The 26,685-nt window shown below is 41.8% G+C and overlaps 1 protein-coding gene across 1 annotated transcript; it reads left to right on the plus strand.

Annotated features, from left to right (window-relative positions):
* Positions 1-6,964: 6,964 nt before the first annotated feature.
* Positions 6,965-26,045, plus strand: scamp1 (secretory carrier membrane protein 1). Its single transcript, XM_064942986.1, has 9 exons — positions 6,965-7,145; positions 14,522-14,599; positions 15,021-15,131; positions 17,624-17,735; positions 17,866-17,994; positions 22,343-22,502; positions 22,594-22,695; positions 22,865-22,982; positions 23,233-26,045. The coding sequence occupies exons 1-9, from the start codon at positions 7,089-7,091 to the stop codon at positions 23,380-23,382; spliced, it is 1,017 nt and encodes a 338-aa protein (XP_064799058.1). The 5' UTR covers positions 6,965-7,088; the 3' UTR covers positions 23,383-26,045.
* The last annotated feature ends 640 nt before the right edge of the window (positions 26,046-26,685 follow it).

The following is a 26,685-nucleotide window of genomic DNA, read 5'->3' on the forward strand; positions in this document are numbered from 1 at the left end:
AGCATATAAACCTATGCCACTACTGTAACGGTTTTCTTCCTCTTCTGAGGAGGAGTAGGAAGGATCAGACCAAAACGCAGCGTGGTAAGTGTCCATGTTAATTTTAATAAAGAAACTGAACTCTACAATAACCAAAAAACAACAAAGAGAGAGAGTGAACGAAACGAAACAGTTCTGTAAGGTGAAGACACACAAAACAGAAAACAACTACCCACAAATCATAGTGGGAAAACAGGCTGCCTAAGTATGGTTCTCAATCAGAGACAACGATAAATATCTTTCTCTGATTGGGAACCATACCAGGCCAAACATAGAAATACAAAAACATAGAACAACCCATAGAATGCCCACCCCAACTCACGCCCTGACCAAACTTAAATAGAGACATAAAAAAGGAACTAAGGTCAGGACGTGACAACTACGAGTTTATTAATAGCTTAAATATGGAATAGTAGGTTTACATACGTCTGCAAATGTGACTATATAGGCATGCAATCATTTGTTATAAAGGTGTCTTTTTATGGTAAAATAATTGCTTCCACTAAACTTGAAACTCACACGATACATGCTAATAGCTATACTACAAGCTATCGAGCTAGCTAATATTGGTTTACTTAGTGTTGTTGTTAACACCTGGTTAGATTTACCAGTGATGAAATTATCATAGCAGACCCTGTACTGACAGCTGTCTGTGTTCAGGTGTTGATGGTCAAAAGGTTTCTTTGCTTTTCTGACTTGAGTCTTATCTCCTTGGTGGAATCTGTCAACATATTTTTTCTTTTTCCGTTGTCTTTCCTGCCTTGTAAGAGCAGCCAAATAATCCACAGAAAATTACTGTGGCTGCCAGGAGGCATTGTAGGCTGAAATGGAATGGTATCAAACACCTCAAACATATGGAAACCACATGTTAGACTCCAGTACATTCATTCCACTCCAGCCATTACAATAAACCCGTCCTCCTATAGCTCCTCCCACCAGCCTCTTCTGATTGACACACCAAACAGATGGGCTGTTTATCCTCCAGGCAGTATAGAGGCCTCACACAGGTTTTTTAGCCAGGATACAGGGAGGATTACACATTGAAAATCTTTTCCTGGAAATGGGACATTCCTGAAACCCCTTCGTCTCCCAGCATTGCTGCAGACAGACTTTACAGTAGAGGTGGCTACACGGTAGGATGACGGGATCCTTGAAGATGTCACAGCACAGAGGATACATTTTCCTCTGGGAGGGATGATCTGGAACTGGAAGCCATTTTCTCAATCCCACTCACCCCCTGAAAAATCTCAATTACATAAAAATATCAATAAACACAGTGCCAAGAGTGTGCAAAGCTGTCAAGACAAATGGTGTCTACTTCGAAGAATCTTTAATATAAAATATATTTTGATTCGTTTAATTAACACTCTCTTGGTTACTTTTTTGATTCCATATGTGTTATTTCATTGTTTTGATGTCTTCAGTATTATTCTACAATATAGAAAATAGTACAAAAATAAGAAAAACCTTTAATAAGTAGGTGTGTCCAAACTTTTGACTGATACTGTATATAGTGCTATTTCCATTTCAATTGTTGTTTTTTTATTGCCATTTTCATTATTTTATTTCACTTCGTGCTGCATATTGGAGCTCGGGGCTAAGATTTTCATTGTACCCTGCAATCACACATGCAACCCTGTACATGTGACTATTAAACACTCAGAATCTGATAGGGCATTTATGGGTGAGAAAGTGAACTTGCCATTTCCAAAAATGAGTTCAGTGGGGAATGGGGATTCCCTGCTTTGTGATCTGATGCATACATCTACATTCAGGGTTTCCTTAAATAGACATAGGCACTATACTTTTTATTGCACATTTAACTAAACTGACGCATTTGGCAAAGTTCAACGGCACAAAACGTTTGTCAAACAAAAATATGTTTCTGTCTCTGGCTTGCATAGCACAGGTGGTGGACAGCTTCACTGTAGTAGGCCAACCTAATAAACTCAGCTAAAAAATAAACGTCCCTTTTAGGACCCTGTCTTTCAAGGGTATTTCGTCAAAATCCAAATAACTTCACAGATCTTCATTGTAAAGGGTTTAAACACTGTTTCCCATGCTTGTTCAATGAACCATAAACAATTAATGAACATGCACCTATGGAACGGTTGTTAAGACACTAACAGCTTACAGACATTAGGCAATTAAGGTCACAGTTATGAAAATGTACGGCACTAAAGAGGCCTTTCTACTGACTCCGAAAAACATCAAAAGAAAGATGCCCAGGGTCCCTCCTCATCTGCTTGAACGTGCCTTAGGCATGCTGCAAGGAGACATGAGGACTGTAGATGTGTCCAGGGCAATAAATTGCAATGTCCGTACTGTGAGACGCCTAAGACAGCGCTACAGGGAGACAGGACGGACAGCTGATCGTCCTCACAGTGGCAGACCACGTGTAACAACACCTGCACAGGATCGGTACATCCAAACATCACACCTGCAGGACAGGTACAGGATGGCAACAACAACTGCCCGAGTTACACCAGCAATGCACAATCCCTCCATCAGTCGTCAGACTATCCGCAATAGGCTGAGAGAGGCTGGACTGAGGGCTTGTAGGTCTGTTGTAAGGCAGGTCCTCACCAGACATCACATCACCGGCAACAACGTCACATATGGGCACAAACCCACCATCACTGGACCAGACAGGATTGGAAAAAAGTGCTCTTCACTGACGAGTCGTGGTTTTGTCTCACCAGGGGTGTTTGTCAGATTCGCGTTTATCGTCAAAGGAATGAGCGTTACACCGAGGCCTGTACTCTGGAGCGGGATCGATTTGGAGGTTCATCATGGTCTGGGGCAGTGTGTCACAGCATCATTGGACTGAGCTTGTTGTCATTGCAGGCAATCTCAACGCTGTGCGTTACAGGGAAGACATCCTCCTCCCTCATGTGGTACCCTTCCTGCAGGCTCATCCTGATGTAACCGATGTAAAATGGCTAGCTAGTTAGCGGTGGTGCACGCAAATAGCGTTTCAATCGGTGACGTCACTCGCTTTGAGACCTTGAAGTAGTGGTTCCCCTTGCTCTGCAAGGGTCGTGGCTTTTGTGGAGCGATGGGTGACGATGCTTCGTGGGTGTCAGTTGTTGATGTGAGCAGAGGGTCCCTGGTTTGAGCCCGGGTAGGGCCAAGGGGACGGACTAAAGTTATACTGTTACACTGACATGACCCTCCAGCATGACAATGCCACCAGCCATACTGCTCGTTCTGTGTGTAATTTCCGGCAAGACAGGAATGTCAGTGTTCTGCCATGGCCAGCAAAGAGCCCGGATTTCAATCCCATTGAGCATGTGTGGGACCTGTTGGATCGGAGGGTGAGCGCTAGGGCCATTCCCCCCAGAAATGTCCGGGAACTTGCCGGTGCCTTGGTGGAAGAGAGGGGAAACATCTCATAGCAAGTCCATGAGGAGGAGATGCACTGCAGTACTTAATGCAGCTGGTGGCCACACCAGATACTGACTGTTACTTTTGATTTTGACCCCTCCCCCTTGTTGTAGGACACATTATTCAACTGTTAGTCATATGTCTGTCTCAGTTGTTGAATCTTGTTATGTTCATACAAATATTTACACATGTTAAGTTTGATGAAAATAAATGCAGTTGACAGTGAGAGGACGTTCCTATTTTTGCTGAGTTCATATAGGCTAGTGTACGAATGGTGCATTAATAGTCCAGCCTATTAATTCATTTCTAATTTACACATCTGTCTTCACCTTTCATTCTTGCACAATTTATGCATCTCTGTTGGCAGCTCCACTGGCCTCTCTCTCTTCCGTTTATAGCTCTTGAACCAGCAGCCTAGCCCAATGCGTTCCTAGAAATATATCAATATATCAATACCTTGCTCTTGCTTGATGGATATAAAATAGGCTACAGCTTTCACAATGAACTGGCGGGAACGTTTGAATGGCGAGAGCTTTGGTGTGATTATGATCACATTGGCTGGTGGTAAAAATTAAATAAACGTGAATCCTCTTTTCTCCCTCACCCAATTTTTATGTTTACAATTACATGTATTACGTCAGAATACTCCACGTTTAAATGTTTCCAATCAAATGCATGAATGAAACTTTAGAATGTTTTCATATCAATCTAATTTGCATAAATATTGTGATTGGATGATAGCTGTGCGGGTAATATCAGGATAAAATCGTCTTATCTCTTCGAGCTCATTAATGATAAAATGTTCATATTTGAAGATTGCGGAAAGGCAAGTCTCTTTGGAAATGGCAATGAGTGGCAAGAAGTGGAACGTTCGCTAAAGAGACTGGTATCCATGTTAGCCATTTTGTTGCCCAAGACCCGCTGTGAAACAAACAAGAATAACTAAGTACTTCCAGGTCACAGATTTTTGGAATCATTCAGAATAAAAGTCCCATCCTGTAAACTTTGTGAATGAATAGTTTTGGCGAAAATTACGGAAAATGTGCACAATTATCAATATTTTATAGTAGTTATCATACAAAGAATAATTACAAGTATCTCTATAAGATATTATGTCATTCTAGTTCCTAATCCACAGAGGTTACTCCCAGAGGAGTGTCGCTGCTCATTTGGCGGCCCTCATTCGCCTTATTCTGGAACGTCACAGTAATCTCTATGCCAGTTAGCCCACTGGACACTGCATTCTGCACCTGTGATAGAATGATTGTTACAAAAAAGACATTCAGTGAAAATCCCATTACTAACAATTGTGTGACTGAGGACTATGTGATCAACTTTGGTTAGAGCGTTGGACTGGAAACCGAAAGGTTGCAAGTTCAAATCCCTGAGCTGACAAGGTACAAATCTGTCATTCTGCCTCTGAACAGGCAGTTAACCCACTGTTCCTAGGCTGTCATTGAAAATAAGAATTTGTTCTTAACTGACTTGCCTAGTAAAATAAAATAAAATCAAAACACATGCAAGTCTCATCATAAACTTACCTTGATATTGTTCCCAATGAGATGAGACCACTTATACTTACCATACTTTAGGCATTACCGCCAACTACAAGGATATTTTACAAACCTTATTCACCCAGAAAAACAATAACACTAGACACTAATAACACTAAAAAAGCATGATGCTTAAATACATGTTTAAATACATTTTATACCCAACTCACCTGGACTCCATAAACCTACCTTGCTTCACCAACATGAGATTTGACAGAACACTTACAGATTCCCCACATTAATACAGCAGTTCTGTTGATACACAAATACATAACATAACATTCTCTCATAACATTCTCAATTCAGCTTTCACCCAACAAAACCGTTTGGTCTAACTGCTATGTTTGTTTGTTTTTGCAGAGTACTCTATTCAAGCCAATAGTTTAAGTCGTTTTGTCAAAACAACATGATATGATGGATGCCTACAGTCATTTGATGTGCTGCTGTGATGTCCTGAGTGGCGCAGTGGTCTAAGGTCACTACAGTCCCTGGTTTGATTCCAGGCTGAATCACATCTGGCCATGATTGCGCACAATTGGCCCAGCGTCGCCCGGGTTTGTCCGGGGTAGGCCGTCATTGTAAATAGGAATTTGTTCTTAACTGACTTGCCTAGTTAAATAAAATAAAGATTAAATAGAAATGTTAAGACTGACTATTTTATCATTACATAAGGTAGTATTGCGCACTTTTATCTATACAAGGAACAAAGAAAATAGGCTACAATTACAAGATCAAATGTCCGAACTGAATTTGGTCAAAGGGCTTTTATGTACTCTGTGCCATCGGCTTGGAATGAATTACAAAATACTTTTAAACTAGAAGAACTTGTCCCGATTGGTGTTTTTAAATCAATGATGCAGGATTTTGAGGCTGATTCCCTGACCAGTCAATATTTTTAATTTGCTGTTTTACGATTTTGTTATACTCTTGTGAATTCTATGTTTTTTTACTAGATTACTTGTAGTTTTTCATGTTGTCTGTCTGTAATTGTGTCATGACTTGGTGCTGCCTATCTTGGCCAGGACGCTCTTGAAATAGAGATTTCAAATCTCAATGAGCCCTTCCTGGTTAAATAAAGGTTAAATAGAAAAGTAATGCAGAGATTGATCATATCATCTAAGAACTCTATCATAATGTTAGCCTATGGATTATAGTAACTGTCACCACAACACATGTAGGTTGCTTGTATGCTGTAATCGCTTATGTTAAGTAATGTTAGACTTAGAACTGTAAGTGGCTTTGCTTATTAGCCTACCTTCCACAAAATTGAGGCTGCATGAGTTTCCAAGGCCAGCGATGCAAGCGCATCCAGCAGTCTCTACTGATCCGTTGTTGGATACAAGTACACAAGCAGGTAAAAGCTAGTAAACTGAGCTGCTTGATTGGCTGGGCTGAACATCGGCCTTCAAAAATACCAATCCTTTTCCCTCCTCCTGTTGAAGCCGTTTGTGTGTGTTCCCAAATGTGAGCCATGTTTTGTTTCCTGAGTAGAATGGAACCCCCTTTTACTGAGACACAATGTAAAGGGAATTGTGTACAATGGTGTAGTATGTCCAATATGAAACCGCACTGAACATTGTGCAATACCAACAATGGGCTAATTGGGGATTTAAAAGTGTTTTCTAAAGTTGATTATTATAATTATAATATTATTATTACTATTGTTATTATTAGTATTAATAGTAGCATTATAACAAATGTTTTTTTATTTGTATTACTGTTACAGTGATAACTATCTGGTAATCATTACTTTTAATGATGTTAACATTGTCAATGCTATAATGTTATTTGTGCTATAAAGGCGATTCACTTTATTCCCTTTTTATATTGTTAAACAACATTATACGTCTGCTAATATTTCCTCATAAAATGTTAAGATTTTCGACCATTTGTATTATTTTTCACAATCTTCATTGTGGAACCTTTATTTTGAAGGACAATCGCTGAGGTCACGGCTTTATACTGGCTAGGTCTTGCTTATTCTTGCTGGTGGAACAGAGGTCAAAGCAATCCGCGACAAGACTAGCTGCTGCCGTTGTTTTGAAGTACAGCTGTTTATTTTTTACTACCACTTCGGTTTTTAGTAATTGAAGACATCATCGAAGTACGATGTCAGATTTCGACCACAACCCGTTCGCGGACCCTGAATTCAATAATCCTTTTCAGGTAGGTGTAATACTCACCGGTCTGTCATTTGGCTATGCTAACTGGTTAGTCTGATTATTATAACTAGCAAGCTATGTCATCTCTGTTGAGTGCATGTTAGCTTACTAAGCTAACGTTAGCTAGTTTTTTAATGATAGCAGTGTCAGGTCGTTTCTCCTGGCATGACTGACAACATAGCGGCAGTAACGTCAGCTAGCTAACTTGCAATACTTTCTAGCAAACGTTTAACATTAGCCTAGGTTGAAAATATATTGTCATCTTCAACCTAGACGTTAACAGTACAGTAACTCGCAATTCGTTATTTGGAACAAATATATAAAGTTGTACTATATCAGGCAATTATTTACAAACGATATTAGCTAGTAGAGTAAACTAGCTAGCTAGATGATTTAGCTTATTCTTGTCATGTGTGATGTTATCAGTGTCAGTATGCTTGCTGCTACATCTAGCTAGCTAACGTTAACTTGCTTATGATTTGCCATCCATCTATTGTGGTGCGTCTTCACCTGAACTGTTTATCTCTGCTAGACCGGCAGCGTAAATGGTCTCTCACACACACACACACACACACTTATGTGGCCTCATCACATGTTGATTCATTAAGCACTTGTGAGTTATTGATTTAGGACAACTCATTGAAATTGATGTTGGTAGGCAGTTAGTGCTTGGCGTTACGCATGACAGCAGTGTTACAGACATGGTGGACATGACAGCAATGTTACAAACTTCATCGGGCAAAAGTGTTGCTTGTATTGGACTGTGTGTAGCATTGACCATTTTTTTATGTTATGGGAAACAACATACCTTTTATATGTCCAAAACACGCCCTTTCACAATTGACACAATGTAGATTAATCTTCAATGGCCACAAGCTGATGCTTACTAATGTAAAGTCTGCAGAGTAGAAGTCTGAGCACAACCCACATGCTATAAAAATGTGTGTCTGTGATGTATTTGGAATAAATAATCCATGGGATTTGAAGAGGGGGTGAATGGGAGCACTGTTGGGGCACCTTTTGTTGTCAGTGATTCTGGGAATGATAATCCCTGTCTTTGAGGGTGTCCATCGGCTCAGATCGCTTTGGACACAACATAGGTGGTTTGGTCATCGTTCTTGTGTTTGGTGACGGAAAATAACAATACCATAATATAACTGACATCACAAAAAATAAATGTTTCCTGACAACGAAAGCATATGTATAATTTCTAGGAACTGTATTTACCAGACATAAAGTGAAATGTCTTTCGCTATCAAATAAACATCTGAATCCAACTTTGTCCAAACTGCACCATATTCCTGCTGTGTAAACAGTGGTAGATTTTGTGGTAGGAAGTCTCGCATGAGGTGTGTGGTCTAATGGTAGCCCGCTGTCTCAACTGTTGTCTAGGAATTCAATCACCACATTGTGATTGACAGGTAGAATACTCTATTCAAGCCAATAATTTAAGTTGTTTCATCAAAACAACATGATGGATGCCTACAGTCATTTGATGTGCTGCTGTGATGTCCTGAGGGGCGCAGTGGTCTAAGGCACTACAGTCCCTGGTTCAAATCCAGGCTGAATCGGGAGTCCCATAGGGCGGCGCACATCTGGCCCTGCGCTGTCCGGGTTTGGCTGGGGTGTAGGCCATCATTTTAAATAAGAATTTGTTCTTAACTGACTTGCCTAGGAAAATGTTAAAAGTTTAAAAAAATACAACAATTCTGTGACCCCACCACATTTGCCTATTTGTTGCGTACGCCTCTATGATGAGCGAACGCAACACCCTGCTACAACTCAACTCCCCGTGGAGTGAAAGGGATATGGGATTGTAGGTGCGAGTAAGGATGACAAAGGCAGAGAATGGTACCGTTTACATGGAATTTATTCCCTCACGCGGTAATTTTTGGGGAAAAGGGGCTGGACGGAACCCAAGAAAGTAAATGTCAAAGCCCCCTCTCCTACCTTACCTGCCTACCCACTACTTACCTAACTTAGCACCACCTGGTGCGATAAACAAAATACAGGGGGTGGTCTGCCCAGGTCTTAACTAGTGTGTATAGACAGTAAATACTGCGGGTTATGTATGCCCACAGGTCTCTTGCCTAAGCACTCCCTAGCCCCCCACCCCCGGGAACAAATTAAACAGAAAAGTACAAACAAGTTCAATAATCAAAACAGTCCTTTGGACATAAACATACCTCCGCTGGACCGTTACAAAATACTTAACAAAAACCAACATAGGACATACTAATCAAATCTCTCCTAACAACAACCAACACAGGATATCTCCCTTCTGAGCAACAGAACACTGGCTTATATAGCTGGAGAAGGAGTTGGTAATTGAAGACAGCTGTTTCTGACGAGAGGGCGGGGTTAGCTCCAATCATCAATGGGGCAGACCAATCAGCTGCTTAGAGGAATCCGGGAAGCCATCCTGAAACACACACACACACACACACACACATACAAACAACCACAACACAGAAACTGAGGAAGGAAACACTATTACTTAGATTTGTAGACTGTCAACGTAGAAGTGTCTCACCAGGGAGAAACTGGGTATTTGATCCTCACACGGCATTTTACCCTGTTTGCTTGGTAAACAGTTCCTGCTTTGTATTGTTTGCCTAGGCTGCTTCCTGGCTAAGTAAAACTCAACTCGATGATGTAGCCAACTTCATATCAACAGAGTTGAGCGGCGACTAGTGTGGGCGGACTGGAACTCGCAACATCACATGGACATCTACCCGTGTAATTGCGGGCTATTTGGTTGCTGAAATCTGTAGTTTTGATAACTTAATTTTATGTGATGTCGCGACCTGCAGTCCGCCCACACTAGGCGCCGCTCAACTCCGTTGATGAGAAATAGGCCTGCATCGCAGAGTTCAGTTTGACTTGGTTAGGTTATTTCCCAGGCTAGTTGTTCCTTGTTGTAGACACAAACCTCTTTCTTGCTTTCTCTCTCGCCTTTTCTCTCTGTTTCAATTAAATTATAGTTTAATCACTGCCACGGTTGCTTGCTAGCTCTCAACTCTGAGACACACACACACTCTTGACCTTTAATCATTGCTTTGTCAATCCTGGGAGCAGCAGAGTTACCCTCATTCAATTCTGTCCCCTCCTTGCTCTTTGAATAATGTGGCTTGGTCTGTAGGTTGATGCTTAGGTCTATGTGTAAGGATGATTGATAATTGATCGTAAGCATGGTTTTATTGTTAGAGAAGGTATGAATGGTGTACTTCCCACAGCTAACTGTGCTGTATAGAAATGTGTGTAACTCAACACGAGTTGTGGAGTGGTGTGCTAACCACAGTGCCACAAACAGTAATTTATTTATTGGGCTATACATGATTAGTCCCTCTTTGCATTTCTCTGCTCTCACTTATTGCTGCAGATTGTGGACCCCAGGAAGAGTAGCTGCTGCTATTGCAACAGCTAATGAGACCCTAAAAAATATATATAGTACCAGTCCAGTTTGGACATACCTACTCGTTCCAGGGTTTTTCTTTATTTTTGAACTACATTGTAGAATAATAGTGAAGATATCAACTATGAAATTACACATGGAATCATGTAGTAACCAAAAAAGTTATGAACATTCTTGTCATTGTCTCAACCAGCTTCATGAGGTAGTAACATGGAATGCATTACAACCAACAGGTGTCCCTTGTTAATTTGTGGAATTTATTTCCTTAATGCGTTTGAGCCAATCAGTTGTGTTGTAACAAGGTAAAGGTGGAATACAGAAGAAAGCCCTATTTGGTAAAAGACCAAGTCCATATTATGACAAGAACAACTCCAATAAGCAGAGAGAAACAACAGTCCATTACTTTAAGACAGGAAGGTCTGACAATCCAGAACCTGTCAAGAACTTTGAAAGTTTCTTCAAGTGCAGTTGCAAAAACCATCAAGTGCTATGATAAAACTGGCTCTCATGAGGCCTGCCACAGGAAAGGAAGACCCACAGTTACCTCTGCTACAGAGAATAAGTTCATTAGAATTACCAGCCTCAGAAATTGCATGCCAAATAAATGTTTCAGAATTCAAGTAACAGACACATCTCAACATCAACTGTTCAGAGGAGACTGTGTGAATCAGGCCTCCATGGTCGAATTGCTGCAAAGAAACCACTAAAGGGGCCCCATTTAAGAATAATTAAATATTTGCTTGGGCCAAGAAACACGAGCAATGAACATTAGATCTGTGGAAATCTGTCCTTTGGTCAAATTTGAGATTTTTGCTGCATTCTGCAGCGATACGCCAGCCCATCTGTTTTGCGCTTAGTGGGAATATCATTTGTTTTTCAACAGGACAATGACCTATAACACACCTCCAGGCAGTGTAAGGGCTCATTGACCAAGAAGGAGTGTGATGGAGTGCTGCATCAGATGACCTGGCCTCCACAATTAACCAACCTAAACCCAATTGAGATGGTTTGGGATGAGTTGGTCCGCAGAGTGAAGGAAAACAGCCAACAAGTTCTCAGCATATGTGGGAACTCCTTCAAGACTGTTGGAAAAGCATTCCTCATGAAGCTGTTTGAAAGAATGCCAAAAGTGTGCAAAGCTGTCATCAAGGCAAAGGGTGGCTACTTTGAAGAATCTTTTAATATTTTTTGATTTGTTTAACACTTTTTTGGGGTTACTACATGATTCCATATGTGTTATTTCAGTTTTCTATTTGTATAGTTTTCTTCACTATTATTCTACAATGTAGAAATTTGTACAACATAAAGAGAAACCCTTGAATGAGTAGGTGTGTCAACTTTTGACTGGTACTGTGTGTGTGGAGACATCCAGGATTGGTCAGATTTCAGAGCTGGAAGGCTGTCGTGATTCCATCAGAATTAGGCCTAGGCTAACCTAACAGAACACAGGATTTCTAAGACCACTGTCGGTAATGGCATTGTTAGTTCAATCCATCAAATGTATTTATAAAGCCCTTTTTACATCAGCAGATGTCACAGTGCTATACAGAAACTCAGCCTAAAACCCCAATCAGGAAGCAATGCAGATGTAGAGGCACGGTGGCTTGGAAAAAACTCCCTAGAAAGGCAGGACCCTAGGAAGAAACCTAGAGAGGAACCAGGTTCTGGGTGGTAGTTAGTCCTCTTTATTTTTATTTAACCTTTATTTAACTAGGAAAGTCAGTTAGTTAAGAACAAATTCTTATTTTCAATGACAACACAGTCGACGCTGGGCCAATTGTGTGCCGTCCGATGGGACTCTCAATCTCGGCCGGTTGTGATACAGCCTGGAATCGAACCGGGGTCTGTAGGGACGCCTCTAGCCCTGAGATGCAGTGCCTTAGACCGCTGCGCCACCTGGGAACCCTGGCTGTGACAGGTGGAGATTATAAGAGTACATGACCATTTATGGCCAGATTGTTCTTCAAGATGTTCATAGATGACCAGCAGGGTCAAATAATAATCAGTGGTTGTAGAGGGTGCAACAGGTCAGTACCTCAGGAGTAAATGTCAGATTACTTTCATAGCCGCTTTTCATTGACTCCCCATTTCAGCCTGTTTAAGCCTTGAAGCCAGTAGCCTTGTGATTAATTCCCTGCAACTCTGGGCTCTCTTCAATAGTTCATGAAATCATATGGTGCTGTCATGGTGACAGCTGGTGCTTCGGGTATTTTTGGCTGCTTTCCCCTGACTTGCTTCCTGCTCTTTCCTGGTAGTTTCTCTTATCAAATAATTTGCCTTCCTAAAACCCATCTACCAAAGAGCTGATGAAGAAGTCGTTGTTGCAATGTCTCCATGAGATTGATGTAGAGGCTACAAGTTATCCCTATCTAACACACACACCCACTCACCCATGTGTTTGTGTGTTTACATTGTGCGCGTCAGCGTCATTGTTGCTGTGGCAGTAGTGACTGCCTGTAAGGCTGCTTTCTCTCTGTGAGATGCTCTCAGAAGGAGAGGAATACTTCACCTTCTCGTGGAGCTATGTTAACGGCCCCTCATTTCTAATATTAACTGAGATGTTTTTTGTGTTTCACATAACCTAGATCGGTCCAACCTGTTGAATCTGTTGCACTGTAAGCTACTGCTTTTGTTAGCCCATCTTGTAGTTTTGAAGTTCCATGTGCTGTGCTTGTACTTAAACGCTGTGTGTTTGTGGCTGTGCGTCAGGACCGTATTACAGATTCATCACTATATACCCTGAAATATTGATGACTGACCTGTCCTCGGGACAAGGAACAGCCTGCTTCTGTTAAACACAGACATGAGACTCAGTCAGAACAGAGGAGGAAGGTTGGACTGGGACAGACTGACAGACTGACTGATACTGGACTGTACCGGCTGTAACTGGCTATACTCCACTGCACTAGTCTGCAGCCAATAAATCCAGTATAAACTGCTATCTTGGACTGCACTGAACCGGAGTCTCATCTGAATTTATGCTGTATGAGTGAAACTTCTTGTCATTGTGAGCTGGCTACCTGAAATGCACCATGCACACACACACACACACACACACACAGTGATGATATAGACTACACCATGCACACACACACAGTGATGATATAGACTACACCAAAGCACACCTTATTCTCTGTTTTCAGAGCTGACCGCAGCACACACCTGTAGACACAGTGGACACACAGTAGTTAAACAATGCATCAGTCCTGGGAGGTGCACCTATAGGCCTACTTTTAGCACTTAGCCTAGCTGTTGCCTCCTGGATTTACAAGGAGACTGGAGAACAAAGTAGGCCAATGAAACTGAGATTTGAACTGACTGATACCAACATTGAATCTGCATCGCCTAAAATAAAGGTTGATGAAATATAATGATTAGCCTAGACTATCTGTCGACACTGCACAGCATGCCAGCGGCAGTACCCAGTCTTTTCTCTTAGCAGAGGAAGGCGTTCTCTTCTCTAACTAGTGGGCTCTGCCATATTTATAGCTGTCTGTGGTGGGGGAAATGATTGGAATCATCCTGTCTTTGCCAGTTTTGGAATATAGCCCTGGGTTGACAGTGAAGGGTAGCCTGCTGTTGGGGTCTGTCTGCAGCCTTGTAATTGTGGAGGAATTCTCTTCTTCAGATGAAAAGTATGTTCTGTTTGTTCTTTTGAAAACCTGAGGCCAGGTTATGTAGATGAGGCTGGTGGTGCTCTTGATTTGTAAGCAGACATCATAGATTGGGTTGAAGTGAGCTTAGGCTAGGCTAGCATCCACTACAGATGATCCGTTCACGTCACACGAGTGGCTTTAGTGTTCATTCATCACACCATGGTAATGCATCAGATCTAGGCTAGGCAATTTGAGAGCCTGTTATTAAGGCCTGATTTACTACATGGGAGTGCAGTCTGACTGCCTCACTGCTTCTGGTGATATACTGTATGAACACTGACTTTGTTCTCTCTTTTCCTTTCCTCTCAGGACCCGTCAGTGACACAAGTAACACAAAATGCTCCTCCAGGGTTGGAAGAGTACAACCCCTTCACAGATGCCAAGCCGGTGAGAACTGCACAGTACACTGTTAGACGTGTTGAGGAGAGTTAGCGACACCATTGATGAGATAAATAGAAGAGCTGATATGGTACTGATGGTGACTACAGATGATTAGTGTTCGTTATGTTATTATATTCAGCGCTAACTTCCAGGAGGAGTGGTTGAAGATTCTGATTCCTGAATGTCTGCTTCTCAGCTAACACCCTATTCCCTCGTTAGTGATATATGACATTTAGCAGACATTCCCGGGAATTGAACTCACTATCCTGGGGTTGCAAGCACCATGTTCTACCAATAGAGGACCACTAGTACACTACCTTGTTTTGAGCTGAGCTACATGGGGTTCTTGTCAGAAGTAGTGTACTACATGGAGGATAGGGTGTGGGTTGACACTAAACCAGTGTGTGATGATTCTATTTTCTCCCAGGTCCCTCCTGGCACTGCACCCAAAGTACCTGCCCCCACCACCAACACACAGCCAGCCATCATGAAGCCTACGGAAGAACCGCCTGCATACTCGCAGCCTCAACAGACACAGGTACCTCCTGCTCCCCCACACACACCTCACAACCTCTTCTGCCCTTTTGCACCATGCAATTCCACCCCTCTGAAGAAAAGAGCGGAGAGCTCTACGGCTGCACCTTTTCGCACTGGAATGTATTTCCATATAAACACCATGCATGCCCCCCCCTGGGGTGGGTGTGGCAGCTCCTGGCTAGGAGGCAGCAGGCTCTCCCTCAGCATGTGGAGTGTTCTAATAAAAACTGTTTGTGACCGTGTGGAGATAGCCTAGCTCTACACCTTGCCTCCTGAGGGAAAAGTGTAACTTAGTGTTTGCAAAAAGAGAGTGTGATAGAGACACAAGCAGACAGAACACAGGAAAAAGAAAACGCCTTAATCTAAAGTTTTAGGAACTTTTTATACCTCTACTGACACAGTTTTGTCCTTGGTCATACACACAGTTTCAGAATGCTGCACCAGGAAGTTGGCAATAATGCATGTGACTAGTATCCTTTCTCTTCACTGTTTAAATACAATCCTTTGTACTTTAAAGATGCATTGTTCAGCATTCTTTTTCAGTAGATGGCTAGTGACTAGCGATGGCTAATGATGTCAAATGCAGATATTGCTTCACCTGCAGTTGTAGCATGCTACAGATGAGGCACACACGTTAGCGAGGCAATTAGCATTTTGTAAATTAAGAAGCAGAGCGTTAATTATTCTGACTTGCATGGAGAGAGAGCTGTTGGAGATGACGACTGGGACTGTGCTGTCATCTGTGCTGACACTGTAGTCTCTGCCAAACACAGATACAGTTGAAGTCGGAAGTTTACATACATCTTAGCCAAATACATTTAAACTCAGTTTTTCACAATTCCTGACATTTAATCCAAGTAAAGATTCCCTGTCTTAGGTCAGTTGGGATCACCACTTTATTTTAAGAATGTGAAATGTCAGAATAACAGTAGAGAATTTATTTCAGCTTTTATTTCTTTCATCACATTCCCAGTGGGTGAGATGTTTACATAAACAATTTAAAAGGCAATGCTACTAAATTGAGTGTAACTTGGGTCAAACGTTTCGGGTAGCACAAGCTTCCCACAATAAGTTGGGTTAATTTTGGCCCATTCCTCCTGACAGAGCTGGTGTAACTGAGTCTGGTTTGTAGGCCTCCTTGCTCGCACATGTTTTTTCAGTTCTACCCACAAATGTTCTATAGGATTGAGGTCAGGGCTTTGTGATGGCCACTCCAATACCTTGACTTTGTTGTCCTTAAGCCATTTTGCCACAACTTTGGAAGTATGCTTGGGGTCATTGTCCATTTGGAAGACCCATTTGCAACCAAGCTTTAACTTCCTGATGTCTTGAGATGTTGCTTCAATATATCCACATAATTTTCCCCCTTCATGATGCCATCTATTTTTTTTAAAAGTGCAAAAGTCTCTCCTGCAGCAAAGCACCCCCACAACATGATGCTGCCACCACCATCCCAACCGTGAAGCACGGGGTTCTTCAGCTTGCAAGCCTCCCCCTTTTTCCTCCAAACAATGGTCATTATGGCCAAACAGTTCTATTTTTGTTTCCTCAGACCAGAGGACATTTCTCCAAAAAGTACCATCTTTGTCCCCATGTGCAGTTGGAAACCATAGTCTGGCTTTTTTTATGGCGGTTTTGAGCGGACTTTCAGGTTATATCGATATAGTACTCGTTTTACTGTGGATATAGATACTTTTGTACTTGTTTCATCCAGCATCTTCACAAGGTCCTTTGCTGCTGTTCTGGGATTGATTTGCACTTTTCGCACCAAAGCACGTTCGTCTCTAGGAGACAGAACGCGTCTCCTTCCTGAGCACTATGGAAAGCTGTGTGGTCCCATGGTGTTTATACTTGCATACTTTTGTTTGTACAGATGAATGTGGTACTTTCAGGCATTTGGAAATTGCTCCCAAGGATGATCCAGACTTGTGGAGGTCTACAATCTTTTTTTTGGCTGATTTCTTTTGATTTCCCCATGATGTCAATTAAAGAGGCACTGAGCTTGAAGGTTGGCCTTGAAATACATCCACAGGTACACCTCCAATTGACTCAAGTGATGTCAATTAGCATATTAGAAGCTTCTAAAGCCATCACATTATTTTCTGGAATTTTCCAAGCTGTTTAAAGTCAGTTAACTTAGTGTATGTGAACTTCTGACCCGCTGGATACAGTGAAATGATCTGTCTTTAAACATTTGTTTTAAAAATTACTTGTCATGCACAAAGTAGATGTCCTAACCGACTTGCCAGAACTATAGTTCGTTAACAAGAAATGTGGAGTACTTGAAAAACCAAGTTTTGATGACTCCAACCTAAGTGTATGTAAACTTCCGACTTCAACTGTACATTACAAAACAAGGTCAGCTGCCTCAATTTCAAGTTAACTGTCAGAGATCAACTCAGACTTGTCAGCCATATGGAGCCTCAGTCTGCATAACGTCCGCAACATCTCTGTACTGTAGTGTCAGTGCCCCCTGTTTGACTGTGTGTGTAGGAGCAAGTGCGGGCTTCAGCAGAGCTGCTGAGGAGACAGGAGGAGCTGGAGAGGAAGGCAGCAGAGCTAGACCGCCGGGAGAGAGAGATGCAGTCCCTCAACGCATCAGGAGGTTGGCACCAATCTTCATACAACATTCAATGTTTTCACATTAAAACATTGTTAAGCTTTGTCAGACCCAAAAGTTCAAACAAGATCTTAGCAACATCATTCAAGCATGTTTCTCCTCTCTCCTGGTTCAGGTAGGAAAAACAACTGGCCTCCTCTCCCAGAGAAGTTCCCTGTGGGTCCCTGTTTCTACCATGACATCACAGTGGACATCCCTGTAGATTTCCAGAAGACTGTCAAGATCATGTACTACATCTGGATGTGTGAGTGACTGTATCTATGTTCCCTAAACCTCATAACCACATAAACCTAGCTCCAGTCTCTACCCAAGATCATGTACTACATCCGGATAAGTGACCTCATATGTTAACTGCTCTGCTCCCTTGTCAAGTCAGACTCTACTATGGCAAATGTAAAAGGCCATTGAGAAGTGGTACAAAGGAACACGTAAATGCAGCATGTATTCAATATGAGCCAATAGTACAGGGTGGAATTCCACTACCACATGATGCAGCTCGTCATGTGACCGGGTCAGGTGACTATGGGAGGCTTTGGGAGTTCCAACCTGTCTTGGGCACTCCTCCTACCTCTCTCCTACAGTATCTCCCTTTCTGCATCTCTCTCTTACCTTCTCCTCTCTTTCCCCACACCTTATGTGTTTTTCCCTGTCTCACCAGAGAGCATTATAGAAGTGTTAGATGCGTCAGTATGGTTCAGAATCCTGCCGCTATAGTTATGACTGTCCATGCCAATGTGACTGTAGACTACAACACACCAGACTCTATACAATGCCCAGAGTCATGCCATTATTATAGCCCCAAGGTAGAGTTCTGCTCATTGTGAATTATTTAATTGACTGTGTGTGTGTACACCGTGTGTGTGTGTGTGAACACTGTTTAGTTTATTAAGATCCCCATTAGCTCCTGCACATGCAGCAGCTCCTCTTCCTGGGGTCCACATAAAACGTACAAATATATGACAAAGTACAGATCAGTAATAGACAAGAACAACATAAGATATTACATTGTGTATATAGGAAAGACAACAAAAATAGTATTTACACAGTATTCATATTCTTATATACACTACAGTTAAATGAAAGCTTTAGAAAGAGGCGCTGTGATTAAAATAGGTTTTTAAAGCTAAACTTGCTTCTTTTTTATAAATAAAAAGCAAGTTTAGCTTTAAAAACATATTGTATCACAGCGTCTTTATTCACCTTTATTTTACCAGGTAGGCTAGTTGAGAACACAAACTCATTTGCAACTGTGACCTGGCCAAGATGAAGCATAGCAGTTCGACACATACAACACAGAGTTACACATGGAATAAACAAACATACAATCAATAATACAGTAGGAAAATCTATATACAGCATGTGTAAATGAGGTAGGATTAGAGGGGTAAGGCAATAAATAGGCCATGGTGGAAAAGTAATTATAATAGGAATGGTAGGATGTGCAAGTTGAAATACTGGGGTGCAAAGGAGGAAGATAAATAAATACAGTATGGGGATGAGGTAGATTGGATGGGATATTTACAGATGAGCTACGTACAGGTGCAGTGATCTGTGAGCTGTTCTGACAGCTGGTGCTTAAAGCTAGTGAGGGAGATAAGTCTCCAGCTTCAGAGATTTTTGCAGTTCGTTTTGCCTGAGTAACATCTGGCTCTATACATAACAGAGCAGTGCTTTGAATCTGTTTTGGGTTTGAGTACCATGAAGAAACCCATATTGGTGTGTCGGGTATGTACTGTGTATCTGTTTTGAAGTGTATACAAATAGATTATACAAGTGGTTAGGCATTTTTAAAAACTAATGTCTTAAAAAGACTAGAAGAGAAGTAATTTTGTCCTCAACCATGAGACTGATGTATGTTGTTAATGTTAGTTCTCTGTGCAGTTTTTTTACTAGTTAACAAAAAATGTGTATATATAAAATATATTTACCCCACCCAGTATTGTAATCAAAACTTACCAGAAAGCATGTAGTCCTTGGCTCAGACAGTGTAGTAGTGTGGGCTCCGTAGCATATCATTAGTGTGAAAGATCTTGAGCATCAGCTGTACATGTGATGGAAGAATGCACTGTGGATGCAGAGGGTTGCAATTTCATTGATAGTTTAACCAAAATATGCCACAAGACCTAGAATTGCCTTGTGTATCCCATAGCTTATAACAGTGAATATTTTCTAACTTTTTTGATGAATGTAAGCAAAACTGCAGGGCTTAACTTCCCATGGAAAATTCCTGGAAATTTCCTGGAAAGTAGACCATTTGCAACCCTTTGATGTATAAGTGGCATACTAATTATATCCATACAATGACAAATAAGCTCACTATATACTCAATTCACGTCACAAATGGTACGGTTAGTGTGGGTAGTATGAGTATTCAAACACTGTTAGTCCTTTTAGCTTCTTGTAAGACAAGTGTAAAAATAGTAGAAGAGTAACGGCCCAAGGAAACTGCCCAAAGGGATACCGCAGTGTACATACAATGGGGCAAAAAAGTATTTAGTCAGCAACCAATTGTGCAAGTTCTCCCACTTAAAAAGAGGAGAGAGGCCTGTAATTTTCATCATAGGTACACTTCAACTATGACGGACAAAATGAGGGGAAAAAATTCAGAAAATCACATTGTAGGATTTTTAATTAATTAATTTGCAAATTATGGTGGAAAATAAGTATTTGGTCACCTACAAACAAGCAAGATTTCTGGCTCTCACAGACCTGTAACTTCTTCTTTAAGAGGCTCCTCTGTCCTCCACTTGTTACCTGTATTAATAGCACCTGTTTGAACTTGTTATCAGTATAAAAGACACCTGTCCACAACCTCAGTCACATTCCAAACTCCACTATGGCCAAGACCAAAGAGCTGTCAAAGGACACCAGAAACAAAATTGTAGACCTGCACCAGGCTGGGAAGACTGAATCTGCAATAGGTAAGCAGCTTTGTTTGAAGAAATCAACTGTGGAAGCAATTATTAGGAAGTGGAAGACATACAAGACCACTGATAATCTCCCTCGATCTGGGGCTCCACGCAAGCTCTCACCCCGTGGGGTCAAAATGATCACAAGAACGGTGAGCAAAAATCCCAGAACCACACGGGGGGACCTAGTGAATGACCTGCAGAGAGCTGGGACCAAAGTAACAAAGCCTACCATCAGTAACACACTACGCCGCCAGGGACTCAAATCCTGCAGTTCCAGACGTACTGGCTTAAGCAAGGGGACACATGTCCAGGCCCGTCTGAAGTTTGCTTGAGAGCATTTGGATGATCCAGAAGAAGATTGGGAGAATGTCATACGGTCAGATGAAACCAAAATATAACTTTTTGGTAAAAACTCGTTGTGTTTGGAGGACAAAGAATGGTGAGTTGCATCCAAAGAACACCATACCTACTGTGAAGCATGGAGGTGAAAACATCATGCTTTGGGGCTGTTTTTCTGCAAAGGGACCAGGACGACTGATCCGTGTAAAGGAAAGAATGAATGGGGCCATGTATCGTGAGATTTTGAGTGAAAACCTCCTTCCATCAGCAAGGGCATTGATGATGAAACGTGGCTGGGTCTTTCAGCATGACAATGATCCCAAACACACCGCCCGGGCAACGAAGGAGTGGCTTCGTAAGAAGCATTTCAAGGTCCTGGAGTGGCCTAGCCAGTCTCCAGATCTCAACCCCATAGAAAATATTTGGAGGGGGTTGAAAGTCCGTGTTGCCCAGCAACAGCCCCAAAACATCACTGCTCTAGAGGATATCTGCATGGAGGAATGGGCCAAAATACCAGCAACAGTGTGAAAACCTTGTGAAGACTTACAGAAAACGTTTGACCTCTGTCATTGCCAACAAAGGGTATATAACAAAGTATTGAGATAAGTATTTGGTCAATAACAAATGTTTATTTTCCACCATAATTTGCAAATAAATTCATTAAAAATCCTACAATGTGATTTTCTGGATTTTTCCCTCATTTTGTCTGTCATAGTTGAAGAGTACTTATGATGAAAATTACAGGCCTCTTCTTTTTAAGTTGGATAACTTGCACAATGGGTGGCTGACTAAATACTTTTTTGCCCCACTGTATCTGATGTTAGAGAAGCTACCATTGAAGAATACTCTGTGTTCTATTGTATAAGTAACTCTCCATCCATGTGGTGGCAGGTGATGTAAAGCCATAACAAGTGAGGTTTTTCAATAACAAATTATGAGCAATAACATTGAAGGCTGCTCTGAAATCCAACAAAACAGCTCCAACTACCATCTTATTATCCATTTCTTGTGTGTGTGTGTACACTGTGTGTGCTGGTTCACGCTCCACTTGGCACGGCACCACCAGGCTCCTCAGTGTGTTAAATTATTTAGTAGCCATCTTTCCTAATCCTCCTCCTGTTCCTCACATCCTGTTCTTCATTAGCATGACTTGGCAGGACAGTGAGGTAGCTTGAGGTCCTCTATTAAAGTCTTTCAGATAGAAATGTAATGTTTTAGAGTTGATTTCTACACCTTTTTCTGCACATCAAAGATTTATATCAGCTCTATACTTTACATTTCTATCTGCAGGGTATTTAATGTTAACTAACCAATGATATTATGTGTTTGGTTCTGCTCCAGTCCACACGGGGACACTGTTTGCCAACATGTTTGGCTGTTTGGCCTGGTTCTGTGTGGATGCGTCCAGAGGAGTGGACTTCGGCCTGTCCATGCTCTGGTTCATGATCTTCACTCCCTGCTCCTTCGTCTGCTGGTATAGACCCCTCTACGGAGCCTTCAGGTCGCTACATACACAATTACACACACACACACGCACACACAGACGTCTTTGTCAACATTAAACAGGAAACTTTCTCCACCTCTCTCTCCAGGAGTGACAGCTCTTTCCGTTTCTTCGTCTTCTTTTTCGTCTACATCTGTCAGTTTGGTGTTCATGTGATGCAGTCCATCGGCATCTCCGGCTGGGGTGCCAGGTAAGGACAGGAAGCGATCACAGATATTGACAGAAGGTGACAGTCACAATGTTCTCTGAGAATAGAGGGTGCAACATAATGAACTTTGATTGCACATAGAAATACAAGTAATAAAGGTTACGTGTTACTCACCCTTTAATCTTGTCTATGGTTGTCCTTTTTCCTTCAGTGGGTGGATCTCAGCTCTGACTGGTCTGAATAAGAGCATTCCTGTTGGCATCATCATGATCCTCATCGCTGCTCTATTCACTGCCCTTGCTACCATGTCCCTCATCATGTTCAAAAAGGTACCCCACACACCCAATTCTTCATTATATTCATAAAGTTATGAATGAGACTCAGCCTTTCACTGTGTTCGACGATGAGACTTAATGGAACCAGAACACTCACACGGTCTCTGAGATGATGAACATGGGGTATTTATAGACATGCTCAAGTAGATAATTACCTCTTCTCACTGCTCTGTCTCCTTTCTCCCTCCCTTCCTCTTATCTTCCTTCCCTCTCATCTCTCTCTACCCCCCCCTAATTTCTTCAGGTACATGGTATGTATCGCACCACAGGGGCCAGCTTTGAGAAGGCCCAGGCAGAGTTCGCCACGGGCGTCATGGCCAACAAGACGGTCCAGACAGCCGCCGCTACGGCAGCCTCCAACGCTGCCAGCGGAGCATTCAAGCAACAGATCTGATTGGTCCACAGACACCCCTAGAGCTCGCCCTCTTCTATCTGTTCAATCTAAGCTCCAGAGCGAGCTGGAGTTTCCCTGCCCTCCTAACCTAGCTCTACTGACATGACTAGCATGACACCTAGAAGGATGAGACCTATGATGTCATAGTAGATGAAAGCAGGAAGTAGAAATGAGAGGCTCGTTTGAATCGTTTCATTCAGTTAAATTTGTCTCCCAGTGCAGATGTACTTCCTATAGAGTCTTTGAGCTTTATGACATCCCCGTCTGATCCCTCTCCTTCTCATTCTGCTCACATGGTGACACCCAGCTTCCACCAAGCCCCGCCTCTCACATGCCCTGAGGGCTGTAACTCCGCCCACCCCAGTGACTTTATTAATGCACTCCTGTCCTGTGTCTGTCTTACCCCATACCCTATAGTCATGTCACTAAGTGTTTGCAAACTTTCCTTTTTGAGTGTATGATTGTGCAGCTGTGTGTATGTATGTGTGTACAGCTGTCTGTATGCGTGTGTATATGAATATTAGTGTCTCTCCATATGTTGATGCTGAGGCCTATATACTATATTTGTCTCATTCTCTAAAGCATTGTACCAAGTCAATTCACTGCACCAAGACTTTTAGCTGTAGCTATCCATTCACTTCCACGACTGTTTTATTAACTGGATTTAGCCAAGTACTGTTAAAATGTAACACTTAATAAAATCAACACTTGTTTACTTCTTTTGAACCCTGAGCCAGTCAGGCTGAGATGGTCACTAGTCAGTGAGGTGTGTCCTCTGGTGGTGATACTGGCTAGTGTTGATGATGAATGCTGTGCATTCCAGAACATTGTTTAATACCTCGGAATGATCACATCTAAATGGTTTAATCTCAAGAAGCGAGTGTAAACTGATCAGAACTCTAAATCAGGAAGGAAGGGTACTATTATGTCTGTACAGTTCATACACTATGGCAGTCAAGCGACATGTTATTGTTCAGTTGACGTTATGGTTAAAAGAGAGCAGTTTGCTCTGACACCTGTGGTTGCATCTGTCCAACTTAACAGGTACGAGTCTCAGAAATCAGGATTCTGTCTTCTACTGTCTTTGTTATCCTTTTCATGACCGTGCTTTTCTCACAGCCTTGTAGTCTTGCCTTTGATAACGTTTGATCAAAAATACCTTATAAACAAAGAACCAGATGACATGAACCTAAATGTCATAGCCTCTATCCTCTAGCCTTGTCCCTTGCTTTAGTGGTAAAGTTGCACTTCATGAAGACACTCCTTCACACAGACACATCCACCCAACACCCGGATTCTAAGCATTGAGACCTGCACAGACACATGTATGCTAGCTAAACTATATGCTAACAAATGACTCCAGTGTGTGAGAGAGCTAGCTCGTCTCCAGCCTTGGTTTTCTGGTGGAGCCATACCTCAGTTAGTTGGTACTATTCAGGATTATATCAAGATGTACTCTACGTGCATGACAAAGCTTACAGATCAACTGGACACTACTCTGGTCTAGGCATCTGTGTGTATAGAAGTCCATGGTTACACTCCAGTGAGTGGGTGAACTGATGAAAAGGAGGATTCTGTCTGTTTGAAGTTGATGCTGTGCATTAAAGTGAATCACTCCAGTAGTCCCTCTTTCTCCAAACACCCCTTCAGAACAGGAGATATCATTGTTTATATCCCAGTTATATCATTGGTCTGTGCTCTGTAGATGCTGATCGCCTGAGTATTCATTATTGTATCTTCATGGTTGAGTGAAAGGAGAGATTATTCTATTCCCAGAGGCTTGTTTATTGTTTTGTCTGTTCTGTGTCTTCCCCTCAGTTCGATTGTATTCATCATGTTAGATAGAAAGTACAGAATAAGTTCTGATTCCATTCAATGTATTGTCTTGTTTTGAGTGTTTATAACTGAACCTACCTGTGACTTTCAGCCTTTGAATGTGACATGAAGAGAGGTTGGGGATGTTTGAGGGGTGTGTGCGTGTCCATGTGTGCTGTAATATCATTGACGTGTGTGTGTGTGTGTGTGTGTGTGTGTGTGTGTGTTGTGGGGTGTCAGACAAAGTGAAGTCTTAACAAGGATAACTGGTTGTTCAATTGAACACTAATGTGGGCAGAGACAGGCTGGCATCCTCATGAGTTTCCTCCTTTTTATACTTAGTCTAATAGTCATTCATCTCTCTGTGGTCTTGAGTATGAGTGAATGTGTGTGTGCTGAGCTACTTTAAGTTATTCTACATCTTTTGAAAATCTGAACGAATGGCACCTGAATGTTCCTGTTAAATATGTGTTGGCTTGAAAACAATTTAAAAAATGCATCAACTGGGAAATGTGAGAGTCAGTAGGTGAAACTAAGCGATGTTTGTGTTTTCAGATGGACTGTGGCTTTAACTTGTGCTTTTTAATCAATGTATCAAGTATATAGTAAAGTACTGAGAATGAATATGAAATGTCTTGCTCAACTCTGACAATGAAATAAATTGAAGTTATTTTAAAAAATTAAGCAAACTTTAAGGGATGTTTAAAGTTTGACAACTTGTCGGCTGGTATCCTGAATTTCATTGTACTGTACAGAAACTCTCCTCTCCTTTTTAGTCGCATGTTGAGTAGTTTAAGTTTTGTATATTTATTGTATTAACACAAAATAAAATTCAGAAGTCAACTCTACCTCCTTTTCGCGTTGGTACTTTCTGATATGGTGTTAAAAGCTGCACTACTAGTTGATGTCAAGCAGAGGTCAGTAGAAACTAAAGGATCTGGAGTACTGAAAAGTGGTTGATCAGCTTGTCATGGATTGTGACACTACATTGATCCTTCAACTAAAATTCTTGACGTCCTTGTGATTGACTCATGGTTGGTAATCTTTAATAAACAATACCGTGGACAGACGAAGATATAGAAAGGAACAAAAAGACGGGGACGGAGGGGATCAGATTGCCTCATGCCAAACTTCATGCAGGATCAAAATTTTTATTTTTATATAGCCCTTCGTACATCAGCTGATATCTCAAAGTGCTGTACAGAAACCCAGCCTAAAACCCTAAACGGCAAGCAATGCAGGTGTAGAAGCACGGTGGTTAGGAAAAACTCCCTAGAAAGGCCCAAACCTAGGAAGAAACCTAGAGAGGAACCAGGCTATGTGGGGTGGCCTGTCCTCTTCTGGCTGTGCCGGGTAGAGATAACAGAACATGGCCAAGATGTTCAAATGTTCATAAATGACCAGCATGGTCGAATAATAAGGTATAACAGTTAACTGGAGCAGCAGCACGGCCAGGTGGACTGGGGACAGCAAGGAGTCATCATATCA

The sequence above is a fragment of the Oncorhynchus masou genome, chromosome 28, assembly GCF_036934945.1.
Source record: "Oncorhynchus masou masou isolate Uvic2021 chromosome 28, UVic_Omas_1.1, whole genome shotgun sequence".
Classification (NCBI taxonomy): Eukaryota; Metazoa; Chordata; class Actinopteri; order Salmoniformes; family Salmonidae; genus Oncorhynchus; species Oncorhynchus masou.

Bases quoted from the DNA above. Each gene is read 5' to 3' on its own strand.
- scamp1 (XM_064942986.1), top strand. From the start codon at position 7,089: ATGTCAGATTTCGACCACAACCCGTTCGCGGACCCTGAATTCAATAAT. The intron at 14,600-15,020 runs GTGAGAACTGCA...ATTTTCTCCCAG, and splicing joins CCTTCACAGATGCCAAGCCG to GTCCCTCCTGGCACTGCACC. The intron at 17,736-17,865 runs GTTGGCACCAAT...CTCCTGGTTCAG, and splicing joins GTCCCTCAACGCATCAGGAG to GTAGGAAAAACAACTGGCCT.